At 37.3% G+C, this 18,561-nt stretch overlaps 1 protein-coding gene across 3 annotated transcripts in view; it reads right to left on the bottom strand.

The window, feature by feature from the left end:
- The window catches only part of RELN (reelin), a 534,275-nt gene that overhangs the window by 220,441 nt on the left and 295,273 nt on the right, over positions 1 to 18,561 (bottom strand). For all 3 annotated transcript variants that reach the window (XM_070469617.1, XM_070469611.1, XM_070469614.1), the window contains exons 9-10: positions 12,459 to 12,555; positions 9,665 to 9,905 (exon numbers count right to left, since the gene is read on the bottom strand). In XM_070469617.1, coding sequence (XP_070325718.1) covers positions 9,665 to 9,905; positions 12,459 to 12,555 — 338 coding nt within the window. The remainder of the gene's footprint in view (positions 1 to 9,664; positions 9,906 to 12,458; positions 12,556 to 18,561) is intronic.

Below are 18,561 nucleotides of genomic sequence, written 5' to 3'. Positions count from 1 at the left end.
TGTATTAACATGTAATAATTAGTGATTAAATGTGTCAGCTTCAGATCATAAACAAACAAGAAAAGGGAAGCTCTGGGGATTTGTTTGAATGGTTATTTTTAGTAGAATTTATTGAAATTATTTGTTTCTGTGTTATTGCCACTCTTGTCATGGTGATTTGGCTCAATTCCATGTTTCACTAATGCTATTCCACATTAATTACTGTACAAATAGGCCTCATTGGGGGGAAATTGTGAAAAACACACATTTAACCCTTCATCCCCAAAGTACTCTTATTAGTTTAACAAATTATATTCTGGCTCATTTTACAATATCATGTACCCACCTCTTGGGGGAAACATGACAATAAGAGCAATGCAATCCAAAATGAAGAACATCCCAAGCAAAGCGAATTTAGAGAGACAGCATGCAATTAACCAAGCTGGAATCTAGCCAGAAAATCGTAGTTAACATTCCGATTCTTAATAGAAAAAGACATGAGAACATGGTCTAGCCACAAGTCTTACTGAGCTCAGGTTTATCCTCATTAGAAAGCCAGTACTCAAATCCCTCAAGTCACAGACCAGATAGTTTCCAGTACAGCAATTTGCAAAGCATATTTCTGGAAAGCATATCTGATTTCCTCCTGTTTGTCCTTACAGTCTAAAAAAATAAAATCATTGAATGAACTTTTGAAACCTTTTTCTGGGGTGCCCAATTCATGGAAGACAAGTTAGGCATTATAGCAGGCAGATATTGCTCTGCCAGGGGACTATATTCCCAAAACACACATTTAGAAATAAATTCTGCTTTGAATGTAATCATCCCTTTCACCATTTGTCTTTGACTTTTTTCACTAGCCTCAACTTGTGTTAAGACTACATTTTCAGACAAATCAGTTTACATTTTTTCCATAATTTGGATGTTACAACCTTTGTTCTCCATTAATGATTCAACAATTTGTGATAATGGTATTAGACAAGTGACAGCAGAACCCCAGAATGAAAGCTCCAGTTCTTATTCAGGACTGGAGATCTGCCTAGTGTCCACTGGGATAATGAATTTGGCAAATGCATAATGTACAAGAGCTATAAGAAAATTAATAGACTCTCTTTTCTGACTTAATGCTTCTCCTTAATGGGTTGTTGATTTACCTAATTCACCTAATGGCTCCTCATTAGGGCCTTTGGTGTTTGTTAAACTAGGAAAATTGACATTATTATTGGATATTTATCAACAGCACATGGAAGAGAGAGGAAACAATCTAACTGGAAGTAGAAATAAAAGATTAAGATATGTCCCTTCTAAATTCTGTATACTTAGTTACTCCCAATCCTTGACATACATCTGCAAAATTTAATAAATTACTTTTTAAGAAAAATTATTTTAAATACATTTGATCACAGCCTATTCTAAAGGACAAATCTTCACAACAGAATCTGTGACATTTAATGTTGATTTACTTCTCAACACAAGTTGACATAAATGTGCAGAAGGAGTAATCTGGCATTCTTTGCTATCCATACAATGAACTAGGATAATAAATAGGAAAAGATTAGCAGGTGCAGGCACAGCAATCAGAGTGGAAAGATTTCTTAAAAATAAAAAATACATGGAACAGCACCTATCTCCTAGTGATCTGCATTTAATCTGTGGGTCAATTCCAGAGTTGACAGAAGCCAGTGATTTATGCCTTTGCAAGCTGAGGGTAACCAGGCTAGCTGAGCAGATATAAACATTTATTAACAGTGACTGAGCAAAGCATGTACTCTCTCTCCCACTCAGATATCAAGGAGTTGTGGATGTTTCATGCTTTCAAAATACAAATTTTGGCTGCCACCAAAGATGGGAGTGAATACACAAAATGAAGTAGCTGCTTGACCAATATTTACCTCCATGGCATATTGATCTATTTGGAAATTTTGCTTCACTGGGTACTATTAAAGGATAGAAAAAACAGAAAAAACAAAAACCAAAATATCTCCTCATATCTCTTTCCAAATCATTTGTTCCTGGGTTCTTCTGAGTACTTTCCTGACCTTTGCAGGTCTTTTCTTTAATGGTGAGTTATAGAAAGCAGGTAGCTGCAACAGTTCCAGGCTGACCCTTTAAAATGTTACATTTAGCACTTTGCTTTGAGCTTAAAATTAAGGACATTTTCAGATTGCAGTATGTGTGTTTGAGGAGTTGGGAAGAGAGAACTTTGATGGATTGGTCTGGATGTTTCAAGAATGACTAAGGAAACCTGAGTACTAAGTTCTCAGGCTCCTTATAGACATGCAATGTCTCCTGTAGATACAAAATTTAGATCAAAAAGCTTTCCTCATAGTGCTGGCAACTACAGATGATTCATGAAATGCCACCATTACTATGGCTTCTATTACTACTTATCATAATTATGGTTGTTATTATTATTGGTGGCTCAGATGGCAAAGCGTCTGCCTACAATGCGGGAGACCCGGGTTCGATCCCTGGGTGGGGAAGATCCTCTGGAGAAGGAAATGGCAACCCACTCCAGTATTCTTGCCTGGAAAATCCCATGGGAGAAGCCTGGTAGGCTACAGTCCATGGGTTCACAGAGTCGGACATGACTGAGCGACTTTACTTCTATCCATGCTACTCAATGGAGATGGGTATCAGAATCCTACCCAAGGTGAAACACTGATTCTTGATTCTATATGTTTGAAACAGAAGGGGCTGAAAAAAAAATCAACCATTTCTCTTAAACTTTGATGACAAAACCAATACCATTCTCAAAGAGTCAGAGCACCAGCAGTTGCCCTTAGATTAATTATTCTCCCATTTCAGGCAGGAAGAATGTGCCTTCCACTATTAAATGTGGCAAAACACCCACAGCCATCTTATAGTGAGAGGTGCTGCCAAGGAATGGCAGCTGCGGCAGTGGCAGCCGATTCCAGCCAACGGCAGACTGACACAGTATATCCGGATCTTCAGAATAGAAACAACTGACACAAGAAATTCCTGATTAGTCTAGAAATCATATACAAAAGTATAAAAAAAGAAAGGATGCAATTGTCTATAAAAGAAGGAAATACTATTACAACCAGTAATTAAGACAGGTGATTCAACATCAAGTGAGTTGAGCCTCCTTGCCTTTCTGAGTCCACGGCTGGCTTACTGCGGAGATTGTTAACGAGGGTGGTGCTCTGGGGAGCTTTCTGACTTCCAGGACTAGATTTGCAGGCATTAGAGCCCCTCCTATTTGGTTGTGAACAGAGGGCTGCTTAGGGATTCATGGGAAGTAATAAAATCATGATGGCAATTAGAAACACTCTAAGAATGTGTTGCCCCTTTTCTTCCACATGGGCAAGCTCTCTGGAAAAACACTGGAAGCTAAGTCAGACAAGGCCATGGACTTGCAAAGAGAATGGAGGAGAAACACAGATGGCTGCTGAGGAAGAACATATTAATTCTGTAACCTCTTACAGTCCTCTTTAGCTTACCAATCCAAATAAAAAAGCACAACAAACATAAGGTCGGGTTCTACATTAAAAGCTGATACTGTTAGACACCTACTTCATATCATTACTAAAGAGCCAACAGATGGTAATGGCCTTCTACCAACCCAGGACAGATTTAAACTGGTGACCTATAATTGCAGTTCTCCAGATCACATAACTCCTTAAGTTAATTACTCTATTTGGTCTTCTATCATTCTGCCCTACTTGAGATAAACAAGCACAGGCTCAGATAAAATGGATTAAATATTATTACCAAGGAAATGGGAAACAAATATAAAGAAGATAAGGAAAAATATGTACTATGAATGCTAGTGACTCATTTTTATCTTTTCTATTTGACCTGCCACCCTTAAACTCTATTTTCACAACATCAACATTCCCACTACTACTACTTCATTTTATGAACAGCACTTAAAAATCATTTGTTAATAATGAAAACTACTATTAATTTTTTAATTATGTGAATGTCATTTCAACTTAATTCCAACGGAAACTGGTCCTTAGTTTGACTGCCAAAAGTTACACCTATGCGAAATACTTGTGTCCAACCTAATCCATTTACTTGATTTAATTCTGATATCATCTTAATGACATACATGGATGACATAATTTGTGAATTCTGTATTTTTCTATCCTATTCTTCCTTCTGCCCTCCTAATTGGGGTTGTCAGCCCAATCCTTTGCCTTCTACTTATTTTTCTCTATATTCACTTCCCTGTGGAGCCTATTTGTACTCAAAATTTTCAATGAAGAAGACACGTACTTATTAAGACCTTTCTATATTCCAGGCACTGTTCTAAGGTTTACATGTATCTTCTTATTTAATTATCACAACAGGAGATGGATACTACTATCATCCCTACTAAAGGTGAGGATACTGAGAAACCAAGAGGTTAAATAACTTGCCCAAGACCATATGGCTAGTAAATGGTGAAACCAGGATTTGAACCCTGTTAAGCTCATTTTCTTAACAGTTTTGCTATAGCCAATCCCATTCACAATATTTTTGCCCTCATGTCATCTTTGAATATACAATTTATTTTCTTTCTTCACAAACTAGATCTTGGTATTTTTTCAGCTTTTCATTTGTTCAACTAGCACAATGTATCATGTGCCAAACACTGGAGATTCAAAAATAGCAGAAACAGTTCCTAAGCCTAAGAAGCTAACATGCTAACTAGGGAGACAAACATAACTACAAAGAAACATTGTAAATGCTCTCATAGATGTATATATATATGCTATAACAGAATGCTGAAATAAGGTGCCAATAAAACACGTGCTACTCGTCATTCCAAAGTGAAATAAGGGACCAAATGTAAGGACCTAACAAAAGAGGTGGTAAAATGACTTAGCCACTTCCCTAAATTGAGAATGAGTGAGTCTGAAGCTGAAGTAGGTTGGCAGCTGGAAAGCAGAGAGATGATTGTTTTCCAGAGCGTTGTTGGTGAACTGTGAGTCACATCCACGACCTTGCAGGGGAGGAAGGTATCATCCACTTGCCTCAAGCCTGGGGCTTAGGAGTTCAAGGCCATCCCTTGGAAGGGATTCTGTAAGGGCTTAGACTAACAACTGGGGCTGCTGGCAGGTGGCTGGGTAACAAGAGGGCTGCATTTTGAAGTAAGTAGCTTCTTTTCTCCCAGTGATGGATTCAAAGTGAATGTTCACCATAGACTAGGATTGGACCCATGCGCACAGAAGGCAATCTGGTCTGTCTAAGATTCTGCCCCCAAGGGCTTCCTGGAGGGGCAAAGAGCCCTCAGCAGAAAGAGGTTGAAGTCATGAGTCAGAGTCCCAGTGGGAAGTAGTGGAAGTAGACATAACCTGAGAGATATACATTGGGGAGCTTCAGGTGAGAAATCCCCAGTTCTGGTGAAAAGTGGTGACATATCCAAAGAGCTTTGTGATGGATCCAAGAGAAATCCAGCTTCGATCACTTGCCAGATTATGAGATCAATAATTCCCACTCACAACAATAACTGCCTTTCGCTTCTTCTCCTTCCTCCTGACCCAGCCCTGGATGATTCAAAGGTTAAAATTAATGACTTAGTGGAGGAGGGGGAAGGAATTGACTTTTATCTCTTTTCTACTCAGCAGACCTCAGCTGGAGGAAAGGAGATGCTGCGATGAAGTTTGGAGTTTGCATTATTATGGTGGACCATAGGGTATTTGTTATTGAACTGAGACTAGGTACTACAGTGATTGATTGCTTTTTTGGTCTATCAGTAGTCTTTGGACCTGACTTAGTTTTTCTGCAAAAAGGACACAGACTTAAGAAAGCTGTCTGAGTGAATATGAATGGTCACTAGTGAAGAAGAATGAACATGTATTTTGTAGACAGTCTTTAACCTCAAGTCCTGCTTATTCAACCTCATGGTTATAGCAGCACAGGCAGGAGGCAGACATTAGCTATCCACAAAACTTCATCCAGACAATGACATGTGAACTGGGCCCTTAAAGATGCTGGGGAATGACTAGGCATAGAAAAAAGAAAGGTGGAAAAGCATGTCTAAATGAGTGGGAGTGTGAAATCCCATTTTATTTGTGATGCTGGAGAACAGGAGATAAGGATGAAAACTTAGGCTGGACACAGGCTGGAAACAGCCTTGAATTACATGCTAGGGAGTTTGGCTTGTCCCCTCGAGGCCTACATAGGAACCCATCAAAAGTCTTGAGTACGGAGGATGCATGTTATAATTTCTATTAAGGAATGATGGTGTCATCTTTTGTCAGCGGCATCCTTTTGTATGATTCTTGACTCCAACATCCTCATCACAGGAAGTCTGCTACCATGAGACCGTTGATTTCAATTCCCCTGTTCTCAGTCTATTTCACCTTCTCTATAGGTTACTGAAAATGCTTCCTACCTCCGTAAGGAAAATATCTTAATACTCCTATCTCCTTAACTTCACTTTAGGTCAGCAGTGATGGACCAGTAAATATGATCGTGAAAATTAAACCAGCTGTTATATGTTATAGACTGGAAGACAAGGAAGAAACCTGTGCTTGGTCTGAACTTACTAGATTTTAATGTATGAAAATTATTCATCCAGGACTTCCCTGGTGGTGCAGTGGATAAGAATTCACTTGCCAATGCAGGAGACGCAGGTTCAATCCCTGGTCCAGGAAGATTCTATATGCCGCAGAGTAACAGGGACAGTGTGCCACCACTACTGAAGCCCAAGTGCCCTAGAGCCCACACGCCACAACTACTGAGCCCACGTGCGACAAATACTGGAGCCCGTCACCTGGAGCCTATGCTCTGCAACAAGAGAAGCCACTGCAATGAGAAGCCCACATGGCTCAATGAAGAGTAGCCCCTGTTTGCCACAACTAGAGAAGGCCCATGTGCAGCAAAGAAGACCCAGTGCAGCCAAAACTTAAAGAAAAAAATCAGTCATCCAGAGAAAAGAAAATATAGTACAAATGGAATAAAGCTAGATCAAGATAAAAAAATATGAGAAATACAAGAGTCTTCAGCCTACTGCCAGAGAGTGATGGGGATAAAAACAGGCAGATAAATTAACAAATAGATGTTGGGGAGAAACATAAGACCAATAGGGCACGTTTAAGTTTATATTTACTACTTGTGAAAGCACAGTTATCAGGCAGCTGAGAGCAAGAGTTCTGAAGTCAGATTCCTGTATTTGAATCCTGGCTCCGCCACTGGTACGAACAGCATTCTGGACAAGTTACTCAACACCTCCACGTCCACTTTCATCTTTTTATAGGTTCATAAAGATCAACTCTATGAGATTATATACATAATCCCCCACACACATCTGGAATAACAAGTCCCCAGAATAATACATGGACAATAAAAAGTAGCTGTTACTACTTAACCAAAGAGTATCCTATCTGTGCTTGGACATTTTTCCTTGTATAAATTCTACTCTGTAATGAAGCACAAGGAAGCACTCAGTTGAGGTTACATTCAATCTCTGATTTAGTTAAGATGTAAACATCTTGGAGACTTTTAATGAGTATTATTTAGAAAAGACAACATATAGTCTAACAAACATTACTTTCAACACTAAAAAGTCCAAAATAAAGCAATGTTCAAAACATGTCTGATGACCAATAGGAATATTGAGATATGTTTTCTAATTGGTTGTACTCTGTTTTCATCTCAGAGGCCACCCACCAAAGGAAAAATATTTGATGGAGAAACTGCATACAGTTTAAATAAACAATTTTTATTACTAGAACTCCAAATCACTTGGCAAAGGCAGTTTTTCATGCTAGAGGTTTGAGTCAAAATGCAAAAGGTTGGTCATATAAATGAGCTAAAATGACAATCTTAGATTTTACCATTGCACTTATTTAAAATTTTGAAAAGAAAAACTAGAGAAAAGCTTCTGTGTGACAGCCAAAGACCCTGGTACAAACCATTACTACAATGATTTTTACTTAATAGGCAACTAGGCAAGTAGGTAACTAGGCAAGTCTCACATGTGTGATTAGTAAGCTTAGGAGGAAGATGAGAGACCACAAAGCAAAAGTATATGCCACACCAAGTTGTAATTTAAGTAACCATTACTACAAAGCAAACACATACTTCATACACTTTTAACATGTGTGGTACCAAGCTACAATGCATTAAGAAACCAAAAAGTTAATTAAACTAGTATAATGATGGCTTATAAAAAAGGCACAAAAAGTACATAGAATATATAGTAAAGGGAACTGAGATCAAATAATTACCAAATGATCATCACAGGAAAAGAATGTGAATCCCAGGCCCTGAGGTCTCCATGTGTTTCCTGGGTTTACATATCTTGCCAATGGTGAAAAGTGACAACAAAAATCCTTCTCTTAATCAAGCAGTAGTGGGATATGATACGGGCTATCCTTACAAAGGTTCTTTTCCACACTCATATGAAAGGCATCCATGACTCTTTAAAGGATCCAAAGGAATCAAAGTTTTAGAGTCTTTATCAGAACAAATCTCCATAAGGTTTACTGGGTGTTTTCTCATGCTGAGCAAAGATGATGTCTGTTCCTAATGCTAGTCAGTATCTAGAGTATGATTTGCTAAGCACCAACTTAACTGTGTCATGTGTACTGGAAGGCAGAGTCTTAACCACTGAACCACCAGGGAAGTACTATAAATAATTTGCAACCCATAAATCATTAAAAGGAGATGAGTGTCTTAGATCTCTATATTCTGCTTGTGACTTCTGTGATCTCACCCCCATGCAGCACAGAGGTCCTTTTTTTTTTTGTAACAGTGAGTCACAATTTTAAAAACTCTCCAATCTGAATCTGTACTTTATTTTTTTCATACTTGAAATTTGAGAGAGTCTAGTTGAAGGTCAACTTACTCCACACACTCTCTGGGCAGGCAAGCCAGTGATTTTAATTCTCATTTAAAAAGTGAGCTTTTAAGACTTTAAGGTTTCATCACTGGTCATATCTTCAGACTTTATCACAAGTTTCAACTCAGAATTTATTAGACAACCATTTCAAACACTGTCGAAGGCCTCTGCTTTGTGCTATCATCTTCTAGCCTTTATGTATGTGATTTATGATTCTAGAAACACTAGTCTTCCCATCTGGCCAATTTGAAATGACCCTTCAGTCTATTCCTATTCTCTTGGATAACCTTCCTAATCCCTCAAGTCTGGATCTGACACTGTATATTGTTATTTCTATAGCACCTTAAACTTTCCCAGCAAATCAACAATTATGCTGTTTTGCACATGCATGTTGCTATATGTAACCTTCCACTAAACTGACAGACAACAAAAGGAAAAGACATATCTGCCTTTTGTGGTTATATTCTCCAGATTCAGCCCAGTATATGCCATCATGGGTTCTCAAAAATACTTGTTCAAAGGATGAACAAATGAATGATTTCCCATTCTTACAGGGGAGGGTAAAGTGATATTACCTATTCTTTTAATAGTGGTTTTCGTAAAATACTTCATGACCCCATGGACTATACAGTCCATTGAATTCTCCAGACCAGAATACTAGAGTGGGTAGCCTTTCCCTTCTCCAGGGGATCTTCCCAACCCAGGGATCGAACCCAAGTCTCCCACATTGCATGTGAATTCTTTACCAGCTGAGCCATAAAGGAAGCCCCACTGAGCAACCTTCAATTAGTAAAAAAACTTTAGTAAAATAGTGGTTTAGTACAGTTTGGTTTATTGAGCTTTAGGTTTTAGAGGAGAAGAGAAGGAGCGAAAGAGAGATCAAACCTTCACTGTAGCTCCCGGGAAGAAAAGCCAGTTGCCCGTGTCTACTGGATCCAGATTATCTTCTAAAACAACTTGTCTGTGAGCTGAGTTGATGACGAGGATGTTATCTAAGGCCCAGCAGGCTTCATACACTTCACCTACTTGTAGATTTTCCTGCTTCCACTGAAACTGGACGTTCTCCCCTTTGGCGTCTTCAGGAAGGTAGAGGATGTGGATGATAGTACTGACATTGGAAGGGGCTCTGGAGAGATGAGAATTGGTGCCATAATAAAGTTCAACAGGGTCCACTTTATCTTTCTTATAGATCCATTTTGTTTCTTAATTAAGATTGCGGTTTTCTTATCTTAAAAACATTACACATTATGGATGAAATACTCATAATCTTATACCCCTTAAACCTTTTAATATATGTGGTTATTAAGATGTCCATATTGAGTGATGGGAGTTTAAGTATTAAATGTCTTAAAGAGCTCTACTTTTAACACAAGGCAGGCAGTAAGTATACTCAGGTAAGCCAGTAAATGGATAATTGAAGAGAAAATGGTACACAACTGCTTTGGCTTTTGTAAAAAATCAAAGAGTATCCAGCACAGTATTTTGTAAATGGCAGACACTCAATCTAAAACTATATATTTCATATGATACTAAGAAGAAAAAAAGGAGAAAAACTGTAAAATTATCTTAATTTTAATTCTTACTTTGAAATTTTATATCTATTAGAGATCATTGTATGCTGTATGTTTCAAAATCAATATTTACACAAGTTACTTTATTTCGAGAAAACAAATACTTTTTTTGTTTTGAAAATGTGAGATTTGCCATGAGAATTAAATGTTCTCATTTAGAATTCTTTAGATTTTCAGCCTTTAAATTACCAGTTTTTGCATACCAGTCTTTAAAAACATGATATAATTTAATAGGATTTTTATATCATATCTGCTGAAATCTAGGTCCTTTGCTATTTAATATTTATGTTAAACATTTTATTCCACCAAGTAGAAACCTGCTGTAGTAAAAATGATGGCCTTAGCCAAGATTAAAAGTGGTACTAAAATGCAAACTAGTAGTACCTGGGGCTTACTATAAATCAGTTTTGAAAGGACTAGAGAAAAGCCATATTTTTCACTCACCAATGAAGCACATATAAATCCGTAGGATTGTCAGTGTAGATTATGAATGGTGTGCCTTACCTTTGGGGGTAATCAATTCCCCTTTCCTTTAAAATATTTAATGATGAATGTTTTTAACTTCAAAAATAATTTAAATCAATGAAGATAATATATTTTAGTTTTAGGAAGTGATTGAAAATATGTCCACTCTGATCACTAATGGTAAAGTTGCATTAATGAGAATGATAGTTTGGTGCATGGCCTAAAATTGAAAGTCTTATGTAGTAAAAAATAAATAGAATCAGCTGAATGTGATCTCCATATCTTATAATTAAATGTATATACTCACTATTTGTCATATCAGAAGCATACAGCTGTTATTCAGCAAGAAATATACACTACAATTTATCTAAACTATGAGATATATTAGAGAAAAATGGAGGCATATGAGTAAAACTTCCAGTACTTATGCTGCTTTGCTTAAAGCCATTTATATAAATCAGTACTTAATATGAATGCATTTTCATTATAACTACTAAAAATTAGAAGGAATAGTAAATGCCCTGTTATAAAACTGGCAATTGGCACAGCATGTCAGAGCTTGGCTTGTACCAGGTATCTATATATAATATTTCATCCTGTCACAGAGGGAGAAAATCTATTAAAATCCATGAGTTAGAATTACTTTTCTCAAGTTTTGGCTGAAATAGAACTTGAACTTGTGAGACTTTTATTTTTATTTCAAATACTAGAAATTTTTAATATTAAAGATTAAGAACCTAATATTTATTCTTCTTGCCCAAATAAATCACATTTTTTTTCAATATGGAAATATGACAAGGAAAATAGCATAAAAAACGAAAACTGTCACAGAACTGATGGAAAATGTTCTTCTTGATTCATACTAACTTAAGAACTGAACTGAGCAGAATAACCACTCAATAAAATTTCAAGGTATTTTTTTCCTTTAAATACCTCACCATACCTGAAATTAGCACCCATTCCGAAGTTTATTTTATGATTTAAACTGCACAAAAATGGTTAACATAGTCTGAGTTTTGCTAAATTTAATCAAATATTTTCAACCTGAATGAGCTTCTTCCTCTTTAAGTATCCAACCTCATTTTCTTATGAAGGGATTTTTTTTTTAATAAAGAAAATGTAATAAATGATTACAACTCACATCACAGTTATAACAGAATTTTAGAACTGGCCTTAGGGAAGTTAGAAGGAAAATTACAGAACCAGAGATTAGATCCAAAAGGCTGTTAACTAATTATCATCACAGACTGGAAGGAATTTAGGTAGTAATCTGATACATTTCTAGGCCTATAAACCAGGTCACAGCCAGGGCACCTAGAGAGACAGATGGTGATGTTATTTTGTGGAGAATCCCATCAGAAAGGTTACTATCTCAAATGTACTTTTACCAAAAATAAATAGTTTATTATAGCTACTACTGACAGTGGGAAGTAGTGAATGGAAAATGATACTTTTAACAACACGTTCTTCAAATAGAGCAGGTAATATGCAGGTAAATATGTGCATTCATGTAATTCAATATAATTAACAACCAGAGTACTTTTAACCATGAAGAATAAAGCCAGTGGTAGAATGAAGATAAACAGGGAAGCAGAAACCCACCTACATCAAAATTTATGATGATACTTTAAATGATAACAAACCTAATTTTCTCAAGCTGAATCCAGTCCGCAGTATTATTCTTGGCATATGACACGATGATACAAGGGTCTGAATAACTATAGCGACATGAACCTGAACCTGTAAGCAGCAATAACAATAAATTTCAAAGTTAAAAAAGAACAGTGTGATTAAATATTATCCTTCCTGATAAATACTCTAGATAATCTTTTAACCACTTAGTTATTTGATCATTTCCCCATTCTTCTAACTATGCTAAAACTTCTTGTGATCTATTCTGATAAATATTAGATAAATAATTTTGAGTCAAGAAAAAAGTAAACTGCAGGTCTCTTTAGAGATACATGAACTTCTAAATTAAATACAAACACTCTGTTCTAGGCCAAGAAATATCTGAATAGTATAGAACGATTAATAATGCCATTATGGTTCTTGCAAGTTAATATTAATAATGATTGTATTAAGTGGCATGACAGTCATTCAGTTGCATGAAGAGTAAAAATAGCATCCTTCTGGGTGTGTTATTTAACTTATGATGTAGCATGCTGCTGCTGCTTAGTTGCTCAGTTGCATCTGACTCTATATGAGAAATTAAAATACTGTAAATTCAAGTACTAAATGAATGAGAACTATTAGAGATATGATTGATATTATTCTACTACAGCCCAACATCAAAGATTTGAAAGAGAAACACTATTTTCCATTGTGGATATCTGGTCATTGTTTTTCATGATTATTTTCAGTATTGGATATATGAAAACCAAAGACAGTTTTAAACTTTGATAAGAATTTGTTTTAACATGTTTAATGAATTCTTATAATAAAAGCACACTCCCCAAAACAGCCATGAAACATAAGCCAGAAGTTTACTGGAACTCAGTAGCAGGGTTTTTATACTATATTAAAAACAAATGAACCAAACAAAAAAGAAATAGCATATTTTATGTTTAACGTTCCCCCATCTGCTAGAGGAGCCGTCGTTTTAGCAAACAGCATCTGTTGATGGTTTTTATATTTGTAGTACTCAAGAGTTCCAAGCTTTAATCAGACTCATTTATTTTATTTCAGTAGTGTTTAGTACAACACCAGTTAGTTTGCCATCGCCAAGGCTGGCAGTGAGCTAAAAAGGCCAAACAGCAGTTTTCCTAGATTTATTCTCACAGCTAGAATGTCGATGAAAAAAGGCTACTGAAAAGAAAGCTACACAGTAACCTTGAGCTCAAACAGAAGCCTACTCTACCCTGTTTGATCATTTAAGTTCTACTTTTCTTAAGCAGCTGCTTAAAATAAGTATCAAACTGTGGGGCTGGAAATGGAAATGGCAAGGATTATGTGAGACAAACTTCAACAGAAACATGTATGAAGTCTGGCAGACAATTTGTTTTTCAAAACGCAGTTCACACTAGCCTAAAGAATGTAAATGGTATTTATGTGCTTCCTTTCTGTTTTATACATGGCTAAGTACTTAAAAGCAAGTGCCTGAGGTGAATCCCCAAAATAGAAAGGCGGGAACAAATGAAAACCAAGAATGTTCCTCACAGAAGCAATTCAGTGGAAATTGTTTACAAATTGAAAAAGAACAGGAAAGCTGGTAAACATTAAAATAAAAAATGTGTTCAACTATGACCCTGATAACCAATATGACCCCTCCCCTATTTTCTTATGTTATCTGACTGTTGGGAGAAAAAGTGTTTACTGTTGTGAGAATAAGTTCATTGTCGTTGTTCAGTTGCTAAGTCGTGTCCGACTCTGCAACCCCATGGATTGCAGCACACCAGGCTTCCCTGTCTTTCACTATGCCAACTACTCCAGCATTCTTGCTGCAAGAATAGTAAGATAAGTTTATGTGAGCTCATTTAAATAAAAGGTACCTGGCAGGTGACTCACTTTTACTTACTTAGTCATTAAATTATTTTGTATCTAAAATGTTAACATCTTCTGAACCCATCTCCTCCTCATTATTGTCAATGGACTCTCAGTAGCTCTTGCCAGAACTTTGCAATAGTGATTAGCTGTTCTCAGCCTCACATGCCCTAACCCAGCCACACTATTGCCAGCGCTCTTCCCACAAGTGAACTGAATCTTGTTACTTTCTTCTCATAATCCATCAACACTTTCTCAGTCCCTTCAGGATAAAGCAGTACTTCCAGCCCTGGTGAGATAAAGGTCCACGGATCCTACACACTAAAGGTGTACCCTGGAAAACAGAACCAGCCCAGGGTTATCTTTAAAGGATTCCTACATGAAAAGATGGCTCAAAAGTCACAGGGATTCCAACAGAGGAGTGGACAACTAGAAGACCAGGACTGGGGTGTTAGATATGAATGGACAGCCAGAAGAGAGGCAATGCCCATGCCAAGGGAACTTCCCCTTCTGGAAGAAGCACCAGCCAAGAGAACCAGTTGGCTTTGTATATATACATGCTTCCCTTTGGGGCCACTCCTATCAAACTACCATCCCAAATGGTGCCAAGCCAATGAATAAATGATTCTCCACTCCCACTATGAATATAGCTGTTCCACATAGACTGGGTGAATTTCTTCTTTAGACAAGCCCTTTTGAACTGCAGCCCCACTGTCACATAGACTTGCGTCAGTAGAGTAAGATTTGTCCTTGCCCAGATTGAGAATGGCTGCTTGATTCTGTCTGCAGTGAGGGGAGGAAAGAGTTAATTAGCATCCATGTGCCCAGGTGCCTAAAGCCAACCCCAACTCCCTGCTCCCAGAGGCAGTGGTGCAGAGCTATCACATACCTCAAAACACCTCTAATGCAGTGAGGAGACAATAATAAGCAGGTGCCACCTGCAATAGGTACTTCTTTCTTTCCCCTCTTAAATGAAAGATCTTTAATTGCCAAAGTTGATATTTAAAACCAGAAAGGAAAAACAAACTCAAATGAAAAATGCAAGATATTCTCTCATGTACAGGTTCATTTTCTTTCCTTTGGATCACTTCTGATGTAATTGCTATCCTTCACTCTAAAGTAGCAATTTTGCAGAGATTTTAAGAACTGCTGAAGGTAGGAAGATAACTTAGAACTATGGTTATAAAAGTATGGTCCAAGAACCATTAATGGACTTAAATGGGTCTGCAAATGCAAACTCTTTCTTTGGTTCTTACTGGCAAATGAGGAAATTTCATATATTATCAGTTTTACTTATATCAAGGATATAAGCAGCCTACAAAGTGATGAAGGGTTCCTGAAGTATGGAATTCATAAATAAAATCGATGAACTTCTAGAACCCACTGGGAGTCCTAATCCAACAGTCTAGGAATTCTGGTTTCCATGTAGAGGTACACACACCAGGATTACTTCCCCCCAGCTTGGGGGAAGACAGGATATTTATGCTAAAGGTACCTCATGAGTGTTATTTCCAGTTGGTCTTGGTTGGCAATTCTTGATTTAAAATTGACAGATAATTGATAAATGATAAAGTAAATCTACAGTTATTTACTATAACTGTCATTTGCATTACTATTGGTTATTTAGTCAATCCCATAGTGCATAATGATAGATAATTTTTTCAGCAACATTTCTGGACTAATACTGGCTTAAAGTTTGTCTTATACTTAAGACATATATGTACTGCAATATAACTACAAGCCATTTCTACTCTTTTGCTAAAGCAAATACTTACATAATACCTTGAAACTATCTTGCAACAAAACTACCTTTCATTGATGATGTCCTAAATCTGTGCTACTGATTTTATGGCTAGAATTTGTGCTATTTTAATAATTTGCTCTGTATCATCAAATTATGTATAAAAATACTGTTTTAAAATTTTTTTTGGAATTTTAACATAAAATCATATATCTGTGTTCATTCTTATTAGATTAACAATGCACCATATATAGTTAAGAAAAATAGAGACCAGAGAGTAATACCCTCATCTTTTCAATCACTCTACCAGTATACTCTGACTTCCTCCTGTTATAAAGGATGAAGTGCTCTGTTCTAAAGAATGGTGAACATTCTAAAGAATGTGGTCTAGATTCCATCTCCATTGGCTCTTTAAGATTATACAGAGTGAAGTAAGCCAGAAAGATAAAGACCATTACAGTATACTAACACATATATATGGACTTTAGAAAGATGGTAACGATAACCCTATATGCAAAACAGAAAAAGAGACTCAGATGTATAGAACAGACTTGTGGACTCTGGGAGAAGGCGAGGGTGGGATGTTTCAAGAGACCAGCATTGAAACATGTATATTATCTAGGGTGAAACAGATCACCAGCCCAGGTTGGGTGCATGAGACAAGTGCTCGGGCCTGGTGCACTGGGAAGACCCAGAGGGATCGGGTGGAGAGGGAGGTGGGAGGGGGGACTGGGATGGGGAATACATGTAAATCCATGGCTAATTCATTTCAATGTATGACAAAAACTACTGTAATGATGTAAAGTAATTAGCCTCCAACTAACAAAAATAAATGGGGAAAAAAAATAAAAAAAATAAAGTTTTCTAAAACCCTGAAAAAAAATAAATAAATAAAAGATAAGCGCCAACCACTGGCTGTGAGATATCATTCAAGCTATCAATAAAACAGAGCTCTAGCACCAAAAAAAAAAAAAAAAAAAAAAAAAGATTTCCCCTCTCTTTCTCGTGTATCATCAATTTCTTCCAATAAGTTTCCTGGATCATTCCTATTGTCATACAAACATCATAGAAACATACAAAGCATCTCCCATCTTAAATTTTTTCTTGATGTCACACCTGTACCTTCTGTTCTTTCCAATCTTATTTTTGTTCCACTTATAGGAAAACTTCTCAGAAGGGCTGTCCAGTGATTGTCTCCACTTCATCACAGCCTATCCTCTGTCCCTTCCTCCATTCAGACTTCTACACTCAAGCACTGCCCTGAAACTACTCTTGGTTATGTGGCTGGGCTCTATGTTGCCCAATCAACAGATCATTTCCCCATGTTTAGGGTACTAGACTTAATCAGGATTTGTCACAGTCCATCCTTTCCCCTTAATTGGATAACTTCTTCTATCTTCCACTACCTTCTTGATCTTTCTCTTGCTTCACTGGCTGTTGCTTATCATTCTCCATTGTTGCCCTTTTTGTTCTTGATCTCAAATTGTTTTGGTGGCTTTCTCTTCTCCTCTCTATGTTGCCGCTTTTTACTTTGAGGCTTTAAATAATATCTACAACAAATATCCGTATGCAGGTTAAGAAGCAACAGTTAGAACCGGACACAGCACAATGGACTGGTTCCAAATTGGGAAAGGAGTATGTCAAGGATCTGTATCATCGCTCTGCTTATTTAACTTATATGCAGAGTACATCATGCGAAGTGCTGAGCTGGATGAAGCACAAGCTGGAATCAACACTGCTGAGAGAAATATCAGTAACCTCAGGTATGCAGATGACACCATCCTTATGGCAGAAAGCAAAGAAGAACTAAAGAGCCTCTTGATGAAAGTGAAAGAGGAGAGTGAAAAAGTTGGCTTAAAACTTAACATTTAGAAAACTAAAGTCATGGCATCCAGTCCCATCACTTCATGGCAAAAAGATAGGGAAACAATGGAAACAGTGACAGACTTTATTTTCTTGGGCTCCAAAATCATTGCAGACGGTGACTGCAGCCATGGAATTAAAAGACACTTGCTCCTTGAAAGGAAAGTTATGACCAACCGAGACAGCATAATAAAAAGCAGAGACATTACTTTGCCAACAAAGGTCCGTCTAGCCAAAGTCATGGTTTTTCCAGTAGTCATGTATGGATGTGAAGGTTGGACCATAAAGAAAGCTGAACACTGAAGAATTGGGCTTTTGAACTGTGGTGTTAGAGAATACTCTTGAGAGGCCCTTGGACTGCCAGGAGATCAAACCAGTCAATCCTAAAGGAAATCAGTCCTGAATATTCATTGGAAGGAATGATGCTGAAACTGAAACTTCAATACTTTGGCCACCTGATGTGAAGAACTGACTCATGGGAAAAGACTCTGATGCTGGGAAAGATTGAAGGCAGGAGGAGAAGGGGACTACAGAGGATGAGATGGTTGGATGGCATCACCAACATGATGGACATGAGTTTGAGCAAGCTCTGGGAGTTGATGATGGACAGGGAAGCCTGGCGTGCCACAGTTCACGGGGTCGCAATGAGTCGCACATGA

This window comes from Odocoileus virginianus, chromosome 1 (assembly GCF_023699985.2).
Source record: "Odocoileus virginianus isolate 20LAN1187 ecotype Illinois chromosome 1, Ovbor_1.2, whole genome shotgun sequence".
NCBI lineage: Eukaryota > Metazoa > Chordata > Mammalia > Artiodactyla > Cervidae > Odocoileus > Odocoileus virginianus.
Note: the sequence above shows the minus strand (reverse complement) of the source record. Positions and strands in the feature narration are given on the sequence as shown.